Source organism: Alligator mississippiensis, chromosome 1 (assembly GCF_030867095.1).
Source record: "Alligator mississippiensis isolate rAllMis1 chromosome 1, rAllMis1, whole genome shotgun sequence".
Classification (NCBI taxonomy): domain Eukaryota; kingdom Metazoa; phylum Chordata; order Crocodylia; family Alligatoridae; genus Alligator; species Alligator mississippiensis.
Window position 1 is genome coordinate 146,980,107 of NC_081824.1, and position 19,369 is coordinate 146,999,475.

General features: G+C 40.8%; 1 protein-coding gene across 6 annotated transcripts in view; it reads left to right on the forward strand.

Moving 5' to 3' along the window:
* The window catches only part of ERMARD (ER membrane associated RNA degradation), a 33,485-nt gene extending 14,711 nt beyond the window's left edge, over positions 1–18,774 (forward strand). For 3 of the 6 annotated variants that reach the window (XM_019479834.2, XM_019479838.2, XM_059715202.1), the window contains 14 exons: positions 11–108; positions 994–1,130; positions 1,439–1,553; positions 2,205–2,307; positions 2,681–2,710; positions 5,933–6,040; positions 6,145–6,213; positions 7,275–7,448; positions 8,684–8,767; positions 10,089–10,168; positions 12,699–12,827; positions 15,160–15,369; positions 17,153–17,266; positions 17,922–18,774. In XM_019479834.2, coding sequence (XP_019335379.1) covers positions 11–108; positions 994–1,130; positions 1,439–1,553; positions 2,205–2,307; positions 2,681–2,710; positions 5,933–6,040; positions 6,145–6,213; positions 7,275–7,448; positions 8,684–8,767; positions 10,089–10,168; positions 12,699–12,827; positions 15,160–15,369; positions 17,153–17,266; positions 17,922–18,096 — 1,626 coding nt within the window. In that variant the 3' untranslated portion in view covers positions 18,097–18,774. The remainder of the gene's footprint in view (positions 1–10; positions 109–993; positions 1,131–1,438; positions 1,554–2,204; positions 2,308–2,680; positions 2,711–5,932; positions 6,041–6,144; positions 6,214–7,274; positions 7,449–8,683; positions 8,768–10,088; positions 10,169–12,698; positions 12,828–15,159; positions 15,370–17,152; positions 17,267–17,921) is intronic. The other 3 variants (XM_019479835.2, XM_019479836.2, XM_019479837.2) reach the window with 3 other exon arrangements.
* Positions 18,775–19,369: the final 595 nt, after the last annotated feature.

A 19,369-nucleotide genomic window follows, 5' to 3' on the forward strand; every position in this document is an offset into this window, starting at 1 on the left:
TCCTAATTAGATGAATGTACTAAGAGTATTCATTGGATCGCCATGTGGTCTAAATCTTCGTAACATTTTGTGGCATGGATTTGCCTCCCCTCAAGAAATTCCTGTAAAGTAAGTTGCAAGTGAATTTGGAAATTATTTTTTCAAAATGCCTTTTTTACTAGTTGGTCTAGGAGCAAGAGGAGAAGTAAGTAAAAACTGTAGTATGCTTTCATTTTATTTTTAATTGAAATTTTGTTTCTTACAAACCTTTGGGTACCTCTAGGTTTCCTGAGTCCACTCCTGTCCTTTCCATATAGAATATCTTAACTGTATATGAAACTGGTTAACTGGAGTTGTGTTTGTGGGCATGGGGAAGAGCTAGTAAAGGCAGCAGAGCAGAGCACAGTGGAAACTTGGCAACATTTCACTTAATTTTTTTTTTTTAATTCATGACTTTGCACAATAGCATTACTGTAGCCATTGGTTTTCCCAGCTCTCCTCCAGACACATCTCAGTGGGTGGGTTTTCTGGGAAGGTCCTCTCAGTAGCTGCTTTTGCTCTATTTTTTAATTGAGTTAAAATATTGTAATATCCATCTTATTGCATCAGTTGGGAAATGAGCAAGTTGTGCTCTTGTGGGAAACTTGGTGCCTTGTCTGTTGGAAAGTAGAATTATTCTGAGTAGATGACCTGAGCAGCAGCGAGAATAAGCAAGAACTAAAGACACACATGGGATAGGAGGAAGAGCAAATAGAGCCAGCTAGAAAATAGGTTTTTCCAAATTTCCCTCTGCTTGTGAACTTGATCAGATGTTAAATGTTTGTACTACATGGTTAGGAGTGGGGAAGGAATGGACTTGCAAGGGGGAAAAAAGCAATAAATCTCAACTCCCCATGCATGTAGATGTCTTCACAATGCCCCTGGCCCACAAACACCTTTTTTTTTTTTTTTTTTTTTTTTTTAACTCATTCAGTTTTATAAACTCTTCTAATATGCAGTGGTGTTTTTCCCTAGATATTGCTCTATGCTGCTTTTTTTAACTGCAGGATTGGGGCAGTTACTAAAGAGATACCTTGTGCAAAACAAATTCAGTTTAGTACACCGACCTTACATAACTTTCAGTAACTTGGAGGAGTTGGACATATTTCCAGGCAAGTATCTAATCATGAAGTTGTGATATCTTGAGATTGGCTTCTGTGTTCTTTGTTAGCCCAAATCTGTCACTGGAAACAATTAGTTTTCCACAGTTCTAGGGTCAGTCTCTTAATTAAAATTTCTGTGCGCAGCTGTTAAATGAATTTGTGAAAGTAATTGAAATAACTGTGAAGTCTACCTTTACATATTATATTCCCAAAAATAAAATTTTGTTATGACTAATTTTGCTTCATTAGGTGTATCTACATTTCAGTGTATATCCAGTCCATTATTATCATTAAAATCTATTTTTGCTGATCTGCAGATATTAATTATGAAGTGCTTTCTTTAACTGAGGAGCTAGCAAAGAGATCCAGTTTTGTGTTAAAAATCATGTTACCCTTTTGGATTTCTGCACTAACAGCTTTCAGGCAGCACAGGTAACAGAACCATTTTCCATTTTTACCAATCTTGGGATATTTTTTTAAACCATAGACATCAATTACTTAGGGAAAACCAGCAAGTCAAATCCATAGCCTTCAAAACTTTAGTTTTTATCTGCTTAATAGCCAGTTTTCACTAGAATGCAGAATAATTTTAAAATCAACTATTCTGCTTTTGTGTGTTTGGAACTGCACTGAGAGAATTGTGCATCTTTACAGCTGTGTGAGACATTTGGCTAGACCTGTAAATTAAACTTTGAAGTCTGAACAAGAATATCAAGAAAAGCCTAAAGAATGAAACTAAGAAATAGAAGTATTTTAATAAACCTCAAAAAAAGTCTAAACCTACAAACTTGGCATATTGCTGGTCAATATAATCATGTTACTGTAGTTCTATTTTCCCTTAGCCTTCCATCTCTTTGAATGCTACACAGACTTGTCATATTTTGTCTTTCTTTAGATTTTTAGTTTTTTCTGGCTGTTTGCTGCATGTTAATATAGTAGCTAGCACAATGAGATTTTGATCTTGATTGGGTGCCTATAGTACAGCTGTAATACTGTTTTTTGAGTATTTCTGAGATGCCCTTGATATCCATAAGGATTTGTGTTTGAAGAAATAAATTAATGCGAATTCCTCTAACTTTGCAGGTATGCTGACTGTATTACATTATTACTTCCTCAGCTGGAAACCGGACTTAGGTTACTCTTTACCACAGTTAATAAATGTCCAAGTAGACTGCTAACTGCTGAGGTAGGTTTGTGTTTGCATAAACTTGATTATGATTTATTATTAACAAGCTTAAAACAGGTCTTAAAATACAGTTTATTTTTAGGCTTACCCAAGTAGCTTTTTCTCATGGCCAGATATCACCAACCACTGTCAGAAGTTGCCCAATAGTGCAGAGCTACAGGAACACTTGATATAACATTTCCACTAAAGCAGCTTTTGAGCCTAAGTTACTCAGGTCTTCATCTGCTCCTCATCTATAAGGGATAATTCCAATTTGTAACCCCTGATTTATCAAATAATTTAGTAAGAATAAATTCAATGTGTCAGGTTAGTTAATATCATTATCTCTTTTTTTCTCTCAAAGATGGAATAATACTGTTGTCTTCTGTTGTAGCCTTCTTCTCTTTATACCACCCTTGATGAGGTATGTTAATTGTGATTTTTTTGGCGGGGACTATCAAACTTTTTTGTTTTCTACAGAGAGTTATTGTTAACTTTAGAATTCAAGACCATAGCAAATGAAACACAGGTCTTGTTGCCTTAAGTCAGTGATGCCCAGCCTTTTGGCTCCATGGGCCAGTCGAGTGATGCAGGGTGGGTCTAGAAGCCAGATCTAGTCTGTGGGCCCAATTGAAGTACCTGAAGCTATGTACGGTATTCCAAGTGTGGCTGAAATCAGTGTACAAAGAAGGGGTATTATTTCTTAATTTCCAAACAGTAAGTGATGGTACTTAATTGGTTATGACTTGCATGAAAAGTTTAGTATTCCATTTTTATCTTTAGCTCCCAAAAACCGCACACACTATTTACTCCCACTGATTTTTAAGTCCTTTGCCATAATGTTGGACCAATATTAAGATGATTTTCCCTCAGTTGTAGTATCATTTTTCTTGCTAAATATTTGAGACATGCCTGTTTCAGAGGGCAAATGGGATTGGGCATATTTTGGCAAATCCTATTCCACTTCACGGAAAAGGACATACTGAGCTACTTTGATGTGATCATGCTGCAGAGCACTTTAGCTTTTTGATCCAAGGTTAGTGAAGTTGTTTGGAACCTTAAGAGTCGCTCTAAACAAAAATAGTTTTTTTAATGTCTTCATTAGGTGCCTGATGCATTCATTTCAAGGCACAATGGGATTTGATACCTTAGTCCCGCCACTCGCACCTCCTGCCATGCTAATATTTAGGTTTTAGAGTATTAAGAAAAAATCTGCTCCAATATGTGGGTTCATCTATATGTGCAATTAGCACGTAACAATAAACTTACTTGCAGTTGGTGCCGGAGTTTACTGCTCCTGGGCGCAGCATTTACATGTGGACAGAGCCATCCTGGGGTAGGGGCAAATTGGGGCAACTGCCCCAGGTCCCGCACTTTGTGGGGCCCCGCAGAGCCCCAAGTGGAGAAACCGTGGCCCCTCCCACATTTGGCGTGGCTGCTGCATTTGAGATTTAGCCCGTCCACCTGCCCCATGGGTTGGAAGTTTCTTTAACTGTTCCAGCCAGGAATTCCAGCCTCCAACACTCCTCCAGCATACTGCAGTGTTCATTTACCTACATGAGTGTGCCATGGGATGGGAAAGGGGGCCCTGCACAGTCTGATTTGTCCCGGGTTTCGCACCCTGCTAGGGTCGTCTCTGTACGTGGACCTGGGACTGCAGCATGTTGAGCTGGGATGGAGTAGTCCTGGCTGGCAGGGGGTCCAGGTGGTGGGGAGGGGGCAGCCTGTCAGCCCAGGGGTGCTCTGCCCTGGCTCAACATGCTGTGGAGGGGCTAGCTGGGGCATGAGGGTGTTAAAGTGTGAGGCTAGCCAGCACACACCCCCTGCATTGTAGCATCCTCATGCCCCAGCCAGCCTCAGTCACCGTCTACACATGCATTTTGGCGCATATAACTACTCTGCTGTAGGATAGTACTTGTCCCGGATAGTACTATTCTACAGTGGAGTTAATTAATTTCCTGCACCTCAGTCTGGGCACACACGTAGAAAGTGGTGCTTTAGTGTGGAACTAATTAGCTCCAAAAGTAAAGTGCCCATGTAGGTGCACCCTCTATGCCAATGTATATTGGTGAATAAACAAGATTTTTTTTCTAAATCTTTTCATCTTGTATACTCATATCTTTGTTGCTGAAATGCATGTTGTCACATTTCATAGGTTCTCATTTTCTGGGTGAGTGCAATTGTAATTACAGAGAGTTTGTAACAACTCATTTCTCTTCAATCCAACTCTCTAAAATCCAGAATGTGTGCATTACATTTTAAGCTGCACATAACCTGATTGTTTGGCAATCAGAAAATTGCTTCATATGTGGAGTTGATTGTTAGTTTTGGGGGGGGGTTTTTTAGCCTATTTCAGTTGTTCTTGGTGTTGTGCTTTTGCAGCCCTGAAACAGAAGTGTAGCCAGTCATAACACTTATATCTATATCTGTTAATGATATAAGCTGTCATATTGTAATGCTTGCATCTATATCAGGGGTGGGCAAAATACAGCCCACATGCTGGATTTTGCCTGCCCATGACTTCCACTAGTGAATTGTACCCCAGGCTCAGTCCTTCTGCCCACAAGGGTGGGAGGGAGGTGCCCACGTGTAACACCCCTCCCAAACATACCCTTTTGTGCCTCATTCCCACCCTCATGAGTGAAAAGGCCTGGCCTGGTCAGTGGATAGCTTCCAGGCAGGGCTGCAGCAGCCACTGGGGCCTGCTCTGCTTCCTCTGCATCCCGGTTGCTCTGGGCAGCAGGTAGGGAAGTGATGGGGGTGGGGGCCGAGCTGCAGCTGGGCAGGAGCGTGGGGCTGGGGCTGGTGGCAGCATGGAGCCTGTGCCCGGGGGTGCAGCAACAGCATGGAGCTTGGGTTGATAGCCGGGGGAGGGGGAGTGTGGGGACACCCGATGCTTCCCCCGTGGCGCACAGCCCCAGCAAGTGGTGGCATCAGCAGCAGCAGGCAGGGGCGCTCGGTGCAGGCACTGGTGCCCAGTGGGGCTCAGCTCTGTCCATTGCTGCACATTGTGGCCAGGGGCATGGCCTCCACCAGACAGTCAGTCTCCAGCACTCCCCAGCACACACATGCAGCCCCCACACTCATACAGCACAGGAGGGAACCCCAGGGGCTGGAGCCAGCTGCTTAATCGAGTCTGCTGAAACATACCAATTGCCGTTGTCCAGCAGCCTTCTGTGTCTTGTGCATTGGCATCCCTGTGCTGAAAAATAGCGGTGCGGGTGCTTGAACTAAAGCTTGGCAAGCAAGTTTTAGTTCAAGCGCCCCTGCCGCCATTTTAAAGTGCAGGAATGGTGATGCAGGAGATGCTGTGGCACTTTATTTAGAGCAGCTCTGAGAGCTGCTCTAAATAAAGCACCACCTTCCCACCTCCAGAGCATGGGTAAAAGTGCCCAAAGTTACTACAGTTTAGTTCACTTTATCTCTGGAGGAGCGTGTGGGTACAACTCCTAGGAGGTGGCAACCAACTTCTCCCCTCTCAGTATGTTTGAGGTCCTCTCAGTTTCAAGGGTGTCAAGAACCTTAATAAGGGGCAGACAACTCTGAGAGCTGCCCCCCACAAATAACCTACATGGTTAAATAGTCTTAAGTGGTGAAATCAATGGCATCTGACAAATGACTCATGCAAGTTGCGTGATTTAAACAGCTGACAGCTTTACCTGAGGTGTCATTAATGGCTTGTACTGGATCTCGTCCATCAGCCTTAAGTATGATCAATGGATTTGCTGCTGGAGATTTGGCAGTATCTTTGCAGGTTCATATTTTTTCATTGGCTTTTTCACAGTAGCTTTCTTTTATAGTAAGCTTTTCAGTTTCAAAGGGCCTTGTTTTATTTTGTGGTTTTTTTTTTTTTTAAAGATGTTGGCAAAACAGTTGACAGATGAAGAGATCAATCAGCTTCCTCTAATTCTTGGAGAACCAGCAGTGGTATGTTTGTCTTTGTGTTGCTGCTGCTGTTAAATGCTTTTTATTCAGTAGTCAATCAGGACCCGTAGTAGAGATGATATCTTTTATTAGACCAACAAGATTTTTGCAAAAAAAAATTCTTTAATTGCAAGCTTTCAGGCAAAAGCACCCTTCATCAGGCATTGGAGAAAAGATTGTAAAAGTTCTTCTGGGTAGAAATGAAAATTTATATTTAATAGGATTTCACAGAGGAGTTAATAGATGGAAAACTTCTCTCAGAAGTCAGTTCATAGCAGGTATGGAGCCTCTCACCTCCTGTGATGATGCAGATTACCTTGAAACAAAGGCAGGAGCAGAATTTCAGGTGATCATAGTTGCTTCCTGCTTGGGAAAATATGAAGATTTCATTTAAAAAAAATTGGCTAAAATAAAAAAAAAAAAAAGGCTGTTTTTATATAGTAGCAAATTTATGATGATGCTGAATGGTTAATATGTAATTTAGACGTGAGTCCAATTCCCCAGAGCTGGTAATCTAAAGTTCATGATTTTTCAATCCGAAAGGGGCAAATAGACATTAACATAAAATTAGTTTGCACGGCATAAAATGGTGTGGAAGGAAAGGAATCAGGATTTGCAAGAATCTTTCTTTTCTTTTTTTCAGGGAGCTGGCACTACCTCCTTACTTTAAGAGACTTAGACTGCCTTTAGGATTCAATTGCATTTGTAGTTTTTATTGAAAGGAGCTGTTGTATTTATATGCTAATCATACTGCTGTACACATTTCACTGTTTACTTATCGCTCTTAGTTATCTGCCAGAGTAGTGTTGTATTTGGTCAACTTTGATACTTAAAGTACCAGTAACTCTTTTCAGTTATTTTTTTGGATCTGATCAGACTTCTTCAAAGAGAGCAGAGCTGCCTCTTTTTTTTTTTAAAGCAGGGTTTGAGGTGTTCCTCCTGCCCCTCTTCTAGAATTATTTGAAATGGAGCAGTCTTTTATGTTTCAAGAATTGCTTGTTTGTTTGGGCTTTGGTAGAATCATGCTGTTGTATGCATAGCTCTATTCACCTGCATTTTCCTAGGAATTTCTTTGGGATTTCTTGAACCATCAAGAGGGTCCACGTGTGAGAGACCATTTAAGCCATGGAGAGATCAGTTTAAATGAGTTTCCTAGAGAAATAGCCAACCAAATACTTGGGTTTGCCATTATACTTTTATGCAGATTTTCAGAAGAAGAGGAGTTTGTAACCCTCAAGGTAGGGGCTAATGTCGTGCCAGGTGAGCGATTAATAATTGTTTTAGATGCCAAACATGATTTAAAAAACACACTTGGGCTACACCTCTCTTAACAATAGTGTTTAAACTCTGTACCTTTTTGTGGACGTGAGCCTATACAAGGGCTGTCCGCAGGGCTGTCCCTAGCAGGGTGTGAATTGGGATGACCGCCTCGGGCTCTGTACTTTGGGGGACCCTGCGGAGCTGGGTGGAGTGGCTGTGACAGCTCCGTGCAGCCACCACTTGCTTCACATCCAGCTGCTTACTACCCACCACCCCCCCAATGCTGCCGTTGCCATTGGTAGCAGCAGCTTCTTTGGGTCTGTGGCATGTGGGATCAGAGCGTGGGCGGGGCCCCGCATCCTGCTCGGGTCAGCTCAGGCTGTCTTACTGATGCCCTGTGGGTTGCATGTGGCCTGCAGTCAGTCTCCCTGCCACTGTCTGAGGTCCCTCCCACTTCCACCATTTGTGCCACAGCACCTGGGTTCTTTGAGCTCCCCTTCCTTCTACCTCCTGTCCCCACGCTAAAGGCGGGCCAACACAGTGGGAAGGGGTTGCTGGCTACATGCTGCATGGGGTGGGGGCATGTTCTGGGCTGCCCATTTGGTGAAGGAGAGCCTGGTGTTGGGGGGTGGGGAGGTGCTGCCCACATAGTTTGCAGCTCCTGGACATGGCCCATGGAGCACATGGTCCTTAGCAGCCCAGAAGTTGGACAGCCCTGATCTATACTGTGCTTTAAAAGATATTTAAAAAATGCAGCGCGCAGTGGCAGGAGCCGCCCCTGGGATGAGCCACTGCTCTGTCCCCCACCCGCCCTGCCCTGGTTGGGCAACACTTGCCCCAGCCCCACTCCCACACCTCCCTCACTGTGGGGGCCCTTCCCTTCCCCCTCTCCTCTTCTACCCTCTCCTCTTCTACCACAACGGACTTACAAGCTGCATGCAGCTTTTCAAGCTGCCGGGCTGGTGTCGGAAATTGGATCGATATCGGCCGATATGCCTCCTTAAAAATCAGCTATCAGTATCGACCCCAAAAATCTCTTACGGTGCACCCCTACTAACTAATGGTGTGGTTCTTCCCCATTTTGCACGCATTTAATTTATGCATCCGACTTAGTCCTACTGACGTCAACAAGCCTAAGCTGCACACACAAGTCTTGGCTGGTTTAAGACCTAGTATTTTTAAATTTGTGCTGTGTATTGTTTTTGTAATGCAGGAGCATACAGCTATAAAACTACTGATCACCTGTGCAAATTGCTACTCATCTCGTTTTCATCCAATTGCCAGACTTAAGAAACAGGTCCGTTCATTTGCCTGAAGAGTGTGTTTTATAGTCTTTCAAATTTGGTCCAACTATTGTTGTCTTGTTTTGATTGTTACTCTTTTTGAGGCAAATTAAATTTTAACCCATTTAATTGGTTAATTATCTCTTTAAGTCTACAGTTCTTTATATATTAAGATTGCTTATGAGTGTAGTACTCTTGGTGATTGGGAGACCCATCTTCTCCAGATCACCTTGTAGTTTCAATTGGTCTTTGTGGGTGCATCTACATGTGCAATTTAATTCAAAGCAAAAAAAAACTCCTAGATGCCACATTTGAACACGTGCCTCTAATCAGAGCACGTCATGCCAGGTCGGAGCAGCCCCAGCTAGCATGGGGCCTTTGGGGTCAGCCTGCCAGCCTGGGTCTGCTTCAACCAGTTCAACGTGCTGTGGAGGGGGTGGCCAGGACACGAGGGTGCTCCAGCGTGGACCTTGCCAACAGGCAGCTCCCACACTGAAGCACCCTCTTGCCCCAGCCAGCCCTATCAGCATCTGCCTGTGCATTGCTGCGCACTAAAAAACTCCACTGCAGGGTAGTACTTGTATATACAAGTGCTAACCTGTGGTGCAGTTTATTTGTTTACTGCAGTCTAATAGGTCTGTATGTGTAGATGCAGAGACATTTACTACAGAGCTAATTAAGCAGCTCTGCAGCAAATGTCTTGTGTAGACACCCCCCTGGGTGTTTGCTACCCTACTAACAAACCTTCAGATAAATTTGTTGATTAATTGTAAGTTATGTTAGTAGCCTCTGATAAAAGGCATGAAGCAGTTAATTTCTGTCTTGAGATGGTTTAGTGAATCTGAAGTCTCTGGAAACCCTAAAGGTCTTGAGTTTAGGTTATGACTAGTAAGAGGTATCACCATATGAAGATCAACTAATGTTTCATCATTGTGACAGAAGCTGCTCCTCTGTTTCCTTAGTTGATCAGTTTGGAAACAAGTCTGAGAACTTCATTAAATCTGGTCAGTAGTAGTTCTTGACTTCATTGCACCTTATAAATTAATGAGGATGTGAATTGCAGCCTCATCTTGCTGATTTAACATGTACATAGCTGGGGAGAAGGAAAAAATAGCAAATCCTTTGTTCTGTATAATTTTATGGTTTTTCACTCTTGTCTTGAATATTCATGCCTTAATTGTGAGAACTGAACCCAGAATGACAGTGGAGAAGTTGCTATAAAAAAGCCCACTAAAACTTGATGGATGTTTCAAGATATTTTACATGAAGGTATCCTGTGAAAAAATGCCCCTTTGTTAATATGTTTTTACATTTTTGTGTTCGTTTTTTTTAAAGGTGCTGGAGTGTATGAAAAGCATTAGCTCCTGGTCTGAGCTTCCTGTAGTGTCTAAGGAGCAAATTCAAGCAATTACAGGGTATACCTGATACTTTAAAATAGTAGTAGTATAAAACCATATTTGTTTGTAAGGTTCTTTGTGTACTCCATACCAGCTGCACACTAAATTTTGAAGCAAGGCTTCCTGTATCCTGAATTGGCCTAGAATTCTCTAGTAACAGCTTTTAAGTTAAGAATGGGAGTAATTATTGAATTAAAACTTTAAAAGGAATAGTCCAGTTATTTTAGTGGCCACAGGTTAGTAGCCTTAGTAGCCTGACACTTGGGGATCTGTCTAACCTAATGTTTATCTCACATTTATTGGTTGCTAATTAAGGTTAGGAAACACCTTTTTGGAATGGCAGATGCATATACAAATCACTGGAGATTATCTTAATAATTGAGTCTGCTTAATTTTTAAAATGCTGATTTTTTTTTTTGATTTTTTTTTTAATATTTTTTTTCCGTATTCTTGTCCTTTGGGTAAGACACTCATTGCTGCTTTCCTGTAATAGCTGGTCCTGGATCTGGGCACGAAATTTCCTTTCCTTTGAAAATTCTTTGTAACATCACTTCAGAAGTGGATGATATTATAGCAGAAAGAGTGAGACCGGTAGTAAATTTACTACTTTTGTAGACCTTATTAACTCGTCTACTTAAACATACAGTATTGTGATGAAAGAGCATTTTATATTTGCAGAACTTATGTAAACTACTACAGAACAGAAGCCTTGTTAGAAATGGGGAAAGGTAAATAGGAGTCTTTAGAGTTCTGGTGAAACAATTTTGGGGAAATCACCAACAATGGCTTTTTGGAGAACAGTGCTTGGGGACAGGGATGTCAGGAACCAGAGAAATTAAGAATTAGAAAGAGTTTACAGTAATTTTGGGTGAGAAATGATGAATCATGCTAGACACAGTATTTTAATAGATCATTGAAGGTTGATTTTGGTAATGTTGACAAGATGATGGGTCTTAACAGTGAGCTGATGTAGAGGGAGAACAGAGAAGTATAAAAGGTAAAGTTTTGAGCATTTGAGAACTCAGCATTAATGGAGGAGTTTGACAGAGAATGGGAGGTAGTAGAGAGAGAAGACAAAACAAGCTGTTCCATTTTGAGGGGATCGTTTCAGTGTATGGAATATGTGAACAAGCCTGGTGAGTGGAGAAAGAAGACTAAAGTATTTGGTGTAAAAAAGTGAGCTGAAACCAGGCATCTTGATAAGATCACCTGATGGAATATGATGTAAAAAAAAGGAGGAAACTCAGGACAGGAGTCTGAGGATTGCCATCAAATTAATGGCTCCCTTCATTATCTCTCCAAACAGACGTAGAAGGAGGTGTTAGGAAAGTAAGGGACCACAGGAGAGCAAAGAGGAAGAAATGCAGTCAGGGTGATGGGCAGAGATTATCAGCTGTGAAAACAAAAGATTAATTCTTGCTGGAAAAGCTTAAGTACGTATGATGATTTGGAACCTTACCATGACAGTATATGGAGAGATTGAGAAATATTGTGATTTGACAATGAAAAGGCCATTAATGATTTCAAAGACGACCATTTTGATGCAGTAGAGGGGGGACAAAAACTAGATATACAGGAATCCAAGAAGATGGTACATCAGAATTGAGACTCTTTAGTGGCAGTGTTTGGTATGCTTTAGGATTCTGGAGAAGAAAACAAGGAGTTGCTTATTATAGAGTATGGGGAGGCTGCTTTTCTAGATGGAAAACACCAAAATGTGCACAACATTGGGGAAAAGGAACTGAAGATTTAATTGCAGGATGGTAGTAGGCTTTTGAATAAAGTGCTGTCAAGAAATTCAGTTTAACACACACAATGCAAACTAAGGCTACATACAGACATTCGACTTTCCCTGGAAGAGCAGTAACTCTCCCAGGAGAAATCAGGACTCCAAGGATGTTCAGGATTTTTCTCCTCCAGCAAAAATGGCTGTTCCAGAAAAAAATAACTTGGGAACAACTAGGTTTAAATCATTCCCTGGGAGAATTGTACACATTCTCTTCTGAGGGGAAACCACAGCATAGTCCTCCAGCATCCCTGGGTGCTTTGTTCCTGCCCTTCCTTTCCCCTCTACCAGGAGACAGTGTCACTTGCTGGACTCTGCTCCAGCCAAGCAGGGAGCAGAAACGTGCCCACTTCACAATCTCACATTGTGCTTCAGGGAGATGCAGGCTGACTTTAAGCAGTCTCAGTCAGGTGGTCAAAGCTGCCGTGTACACTGCTGGCATCGTCTTAAACGGACTGAGGGAGTCTACAGAGCACACTGAGATGTGTGCATGGGGGCCCTCTGGCTGTACCGTGTCAACACTGCAGGCTCTGCTCTTCAAGGGCTCAGCATTTAAATGTCTGTTCAGGTATCTAAGAGTAATTTTTTTTTTCTACAGGAAAATGAACCTAGATGAATTCTCCCTCATGATTTGAAAGTGTGTGTGTGTGTGTGTGTGTGTGTGTGTGTGTGTGTGTGTATATATACACACACACTCAGCATAAGTTGAACACACTATTCTTGTGTAAAATTGTGCAGCTAATTTTGTTCTTTGTTTTTAAGGTACAAGCGATGTACAGAAATGCAAGAACTAGTGTCTCTGATTACTGGGATTCTCTCTCAGTTGCAGCACCATTTGCCCTCAAGTTGCTACATTTTAGATGATCCATTAAATAATCTCCTAACTGAGGAGTAAGTTTTAATGTTTCTACTGCTCTTGTGCCAACTCCTGAATACAATCTAGTTTTGAGAGTAAGGGGTATGTGGGACAATAATGAGCATTTGCTGTACAAGTGCTTCCTTCAGTTGTCTATATAAATAATATCATTGTTGTAGGAAGCATCTTGCATAGCTTTATGGTATTATCACTAGTTCAGTCAAAAAGTCTTTTGAGATTCCACTAAGAATCCCCTCCAAAATGAAAGGGAGGGGTGATCAATACTGTTATGATTATGACAGTATTTTTGTTTTGGTGTACAATGTGGAAAATTTGTTAGTATTAGAAGTAGGAAAGTAAAATCGTTACAGATGCACATAATTATTAATCATTAATACATCATTGTATTATCATGTATTAATATATCATTAATGCAATGATTTATCTTAATTTCCTTTAATCTGTTGGGATGATGTATAACATCCTGCACCAGAAGTTTTAGTCCCAACATTGTGGTTGGCATTATATATGTGTATGATACTTCAGTGAAAATGGCTAGTACAGTTATGGAGCAACCAGCCTATATTTCATGAGATTTAAATATAGAACCTATCTGCGATTGTGTTGTTTGTTGTACAGATTTCTGAAGCTGTTAAGTATAACTAATGTAATTTATTTCAGTTCATATTTTTAAAAGTCCCACTCTCTGTAGTTAGTAATGTGTCTTTCCTGTTTTGAGCCAGTGACATACAAAGAGAATTTGTATCTTTCTGGGTCTTCAGTAGCCATGTTAAAATGAACTGGCAGCTTTAATTTGGTCTGTGGAAGATTGAACTTTTGAATTTGGTATAATGCTAAGTATATCTGACATTTGAGGCAGCCAACAAGGGTGCTAAAGGGGTATGTGGTTGAATAGTGCTATAAAACAAAATTATTCTTTGTTCTCATTCACATCAGGCTTACTGCATGTGGGCAGGATAGTGTCTTGAAGATGCCACTCTGCCTTCTGGCTGTCAATCTGTCATTTTCCACAACTATTAAGATGCATCTTTAAGAGCCTCAGTATTTCAGTGCTTTAATACTCTTGATGCTTTAATACTCTTAGGCTGCTTACAGATGTTAAAAAAACCAAAACAAAAAATGGCACTTAAACTCTGCACGTCCCTGCGCTGAGTCCAGCACATGCCCAGAAGAGGCACTGCATTAGTTGGACCTGGCTCACCCAACGTCTCACTCACATATAGATCACGTGCTTTCATGGGGCTTTTTTGGTGCTTTTATTTAATAACTAATTGATAAAAGCATCAAAAAGCCTTGCTGAAGCACCCAACCTATGCAGATGCTGCAGAGCCAGGTCAAACTAGCATGCTGCTGCTTCCAGTAAAGTGCCTTTTTTTAAGTATCTGTAAACAGCCTTTAATGTTTTCTGCACTCCATTAGGCACTTGTAGCCACTATCTATGGTCAAATATCAGTATTTGGGGGGTTTAATAAGCTATTTTCTTAAAACCAGCTAGTTGGATTAATGAAGTAATGTGGCCTATTTAGTACTGACTAATATGCAGAAATCTTTATGTATGCTAAAGCTATCATTTTACTGTGTTAGTGAAGGCCAGTCTAGCATACTGTGGATTGTAAACAGTGACTGTTATGACTTTATTTTTATGCAAGTGAGGTCTAGTCTTCATTTTGCTACTCTATCCGGGGTCTTGTTTCTATTTCTTAATCTGGTGGGTTTTCGGTGGTAGACCCTCATTTATCATGAACTGAATAAGGGCTAAGAGGCAGCCTTGCCCTTATTCACTAGAGAACAATACACCTTTTAAACCAGGTTTGTGTGTGTTGGTGTTATTTCTCTGGCTTGGGATGGGAAACATTTATCACTGGGAGTTGGAAATGAATTTCCATAATGTGAGAGAGATACAAAAAACTAGAACTCTTGGTTCCAAAATGATACCTTTTATTAGACCAACTGGAAAATGGCAAGAAAATTGTCCTTTTCTGCAAGCTTTCGGGAATCAAAGTTCCTTCATCAGGCTCTGGGAAAAGTGTAGATGGTACAAGATGGTAAAAAGTCCCTATAGGTCAGAAATAAACTTCATTTTTGCACAGAGGGAGCTGAAGATGGAAGTCTGTCCCTCTGGGTTCATGAGAGTGTCATAATGTGAGAGAGAACACAACCAGCCACTCCTCATACTAAACAAATCTTTGTTTTGTTAGATCATTAGGAAGGGGGGAGTAAATATGTTTTCCAGAGTATGAGTTACAATACTGTAGCTCCTGCTGGGTAATATGAATGTGAAGTCCATTCATTTATAAATGCTGCTCACAAAAATTGAAACACTGAGGAGTACTTTCCATTTTGCAGATTACTGACTGAGCTTTGTGGTATGCAGATTCGCACCCTGTACTGCCCACGGTCGCTCCTGGAAGTATTGGTGGTACTCCGTCAGATAGGCGCACAGTGCCATCAGGTGTCTGAACAAGTTATTGTTTGCACTGAAATGAGATATAAACAGTGGGTGAACAAAACACTGCATTCTCGACAGAGGCATAACTATCTACGGATGTTAAAAAGGTGGGTTTCTTTTTTGGAGGCGAGAGGTAGTTGCGCATATTACCTTTGCGTTAGTGTCTTTTTTTTTTTTTTTTTTTATAAAAAGTTTATCTTTAGTTAGGTTTGTGTATTATGTGTACGGTTTCCCATAACATTCATGGTATACTAGTATTTAAGTAGCAAGCAAAACTCATGTGGGAATGATTACTGACATTTTTAACATTGTCTGCTGCCTAGCCTTGGAAAGTAAAGTTTCGGATAAAAAGGTCATTTAAATGTTTGGTAGCTTTGCAGATTTTTCCCTCTTTAAAAACAAAATCTGTCCTTTGAGTTTCATCTAGAGAAGCTATTAAAACTAGGGGTGCACCGATAGACATTTTGGGGGCCGATACAATAGCCTATTTTTAAGGAGGCATATCGATCAATACCAATCTGATTTCCGATATGCAGCTCTTTAGCTTGAAGAGCTGCATCTAGCTGGTAAGTCTGGTGTGGTGGAAGGGGCATGGGGTGGGGTGCAGCAGATCAAGGCCCCTGTGGTGAGGGAGGGAATGGGGCTGTGGTTGGGGAAGGTACTGACAGCTGAGGCAAGGAAGGGCATGGGACAGCTGCAAGGGGCTTGTCTGGGGGTTGTGTGGACCCTGAATGTACATGGCACAGGGCAGGCTGCAGCTGTGGGCTGGGGCCAGGGCGGGCACAGGACAGAGGTGCAGCTTGTCGGAGGGGGGCAGCTCCTGCTGCTGCTCACGGCTTGTCCAGTGCTCATCTGGTGGCTCCCACCATTCATCTGGGAGGGCATATGGGAGGGCGGGTTGCCCCTGGGAAGCCCAGCCCTCCCCGCCCCATGCAGATCCGGAAACACCTTTTCCCGTCCGTCCGTCCCCCCCCCCCCCCCCCCCCCCCCCCAATGCCCTCCCGGACGAGCGGCAGGAATCGCCAGATGAGCAATGAATGAGCAGTGCGTTGCAGCAGGAGTTACGTCTCCGTCCCACACCCAGCCTGGACCCAACCCAACTCCACTGCAGGGGCCTTGATTTGCCTCCCCATACCCCTCTCCTTTCCCACTCCCCCTCCCCTTCCCCTTCCACCACACCACATTTACCAGCTGCATGCAGCACTCCATGCTGCCAGCTCTGCTCCTCACTGCCTACGTGCTGCGCTGTGGCTACGCACACGCATTTATCAGACAAATTATCGGCCACATCAGGCCGATGTCAGATACAGAAAATTTTCTTTATATCGGTGCCGATCTGATATTGGACCGATGTATCGGTGCACCTCTAATTAAAACTTTAGCTCTTACCACCTTCCCACATTTTTGGAAAAATCATTTAATCTTTTGGGACTAAAAGCACTTAAATACATTAAGCCTAAATGCATGGTTATTTCACAGTGCTGCCACAGAGCACAGTGCAAGTGGTTTGTGTGCCCTAACTTTAAATTTCCATTCTTTAACATAGTTGGCTTTTTCTAGGTGACTTTTTTTTTCCTTTGAGTTTCTTGGATGCTCAGTGGTTGTCCTTGGAAAAAAATGCTGTATGTAAAAATGTATATATTAACTTAACAAATTATCATGTACTCTCAACTTTAACTCTTAGTATATTTTTTGTCTGGAAACCCATTTAGCTCATTTTTCTTTAGGAAAGAATAGAACTCTGTCTCTATTCTTTCCTAATGAACCTCTCAGACATTTTCTCTTTCACCCACGTTCCTCTTTATACTTTTTAAGGTAAAAAAGGGGGTAGCTGAAGAACAATTTTGTATTTGTAAAATACTAACAGTAAGAAATTTTCCCTATTTCTAGTGTTAAATTTCTGTCTCCTGTGTTACGGCTGATTTTAGTGTTGATTACTCTGGAACTAAACAACATCCACGCTATTTGTCAGGAGAATCCTTTTGAATATCAGCAGTATCTAAAGTGAGTATATAGTGCCTTCTGTACTAAAATAAGGGAGTAACATAGGCTTCTTTCACCCTCCTTTTGAATAACTTTGATCTGTTGTATATATCCTTATTGAAGCTAAGATTTAGCATGTGGTTTAGCAGATGGTCAGCCTTTTACTCCCATGATTGTGGTCATAATTTGACTGGATGGTAGTGCTCACTCAGAGATGTTTGTTTCTAAAACATAATTTAGGTATTTGCATTCTCAAGACTTTTTATTGTCATGCATTCCTTTACAAAATGAATGCATATTAATACATAGTGTAAGATACTAGGGTAAAAAAAAAGTCATAATTTCCACACCTGTCTTCGATGGAGGTCATAGGCATTATGAAATCTTTGGCTGCCAGAGAGGGAGTTGTAGGGCAAAAAATGCCACCAAATACTTTCTCATGATACTACATTTTTGTGGGTAATGAGATTTAACTTGCAGTTCTGAAAATTATTGCTTCCTGATCTCTTGTGTTGTTTTTGTTTGTTTGTTTCTTTGTACCCATGCTTACCAGAGATAGTAGGAAAAATGATGTAGCAGTGATCACTGGGGGTTTAGAGATTTGGAAATTGAGAGGAAGGTAAAAAAATAAATAAATAAAAGTCTCTTTATGAATTTTTTTTTTAATTTGTTGTAGGTTTTTAAAATCGATTTTGCAGTATACTGAGAACTTAGTGACTTATACAAGCCCAGAAAAAAACAAATGGGATGAAACCGGGCAGCTTACCTACAGAGCCTTGATAAAAATGAAGACATTCAATGAGAGAAAGCTAACATTAATGCAATTAGCTACACAAAAGAAAATGTCTTGAAAGTGCTTGGTTTTTAAAGTTATGTATGTCTAAATTTAATGAGGCTAACATTTTTGGGACAATTTTTGCTCCTTTGTCCTGTTTCTCTTATCAAAAAGACTTTCAGAACAGAATTTGGGATTTTAATATAGCAACAATGTTGCTGGTAATAGAGTTCAGTGATCACTTTTCCTGAAACGGAACGTTTTGCCAAGGGCAGCAATGAGGACTGGACTGAAATCTCTCCTAAATGATTTGAGATGGATTTTTTTAAAGAGTATTATGTGATTTAAAGCTTTTTTTTTTTTAATTTATTTTTTTACACTGTACTTGAAAATGACCGGGAAGACAATTGGAATGAAAGTCTTGGAAAAAATCTGTCTGTATGTGAAATCAGAGTACATGCTGTCTCCTATTCATCTTGATAAAAAAATATATATTATGTTCCCATGTTGCATACCTCATTCTTTTTGATAACTTCTTATTTTAAGAATTTTTCAGCAGCAATCCCTTATTTACCTCTCCAAAAGAGAATAGAGGGATGCATCAGTTTAATCTTCAATCATCCATTAAATTTCACCAATCCATTTTTTTTTTTAAGAATGGAAGATGGAATCAACTAAATGACACACAATTGACTTTTTTTCTTTTTCAAATGTATGCATTGCTGCTGTGTTACAATAAAATATGTTTAATGCAGTTCCCTTTGTTGGCCATTATTTCTTATTTATCAAACTTCACTTGCCACTCTCAAAAGGAGCAAGGGGCAGGAACCATGCCACCTGACCAGTTACACAGATCAGATAAAGGAAACATGACAAATAGATAGCTTTAGAAGTTAGATTGCAAGTTCTTTAACTTGGCACAGTCATTATATTACACAGAAATCTCCAGTAATTAGCAACAAATAATTTTAGCTTTACCTTCAATATTTATCCTGACTTATTTAATAACCTGCTATCCACTACAGCAAACACTTGGTGGCAGCATTTGGTAACTTAAATATTACATCTTGAACTTTCTCAGCTGCCCCTTTAGAATATTTGTAAAGAAACTGAGTTCTCTTCAAACCTAGTTAACCTTAACGTTTACAAGAACCAATGTCCTGAACTGTGCTCACCAGTTCAGATTAATTGTTTTAATTCTTTGATTCAAAATACTTTTAAATTAATTTGACAACTCTCTATGAGGATGCTTTATAAACTGTATTCTTATATTGAGCTCACAACTTCAGATCTAGGGTTTGTAAACCTGTCAGAAGTTAACATCTTCAGAGAAAAGAATAATTTCAGAG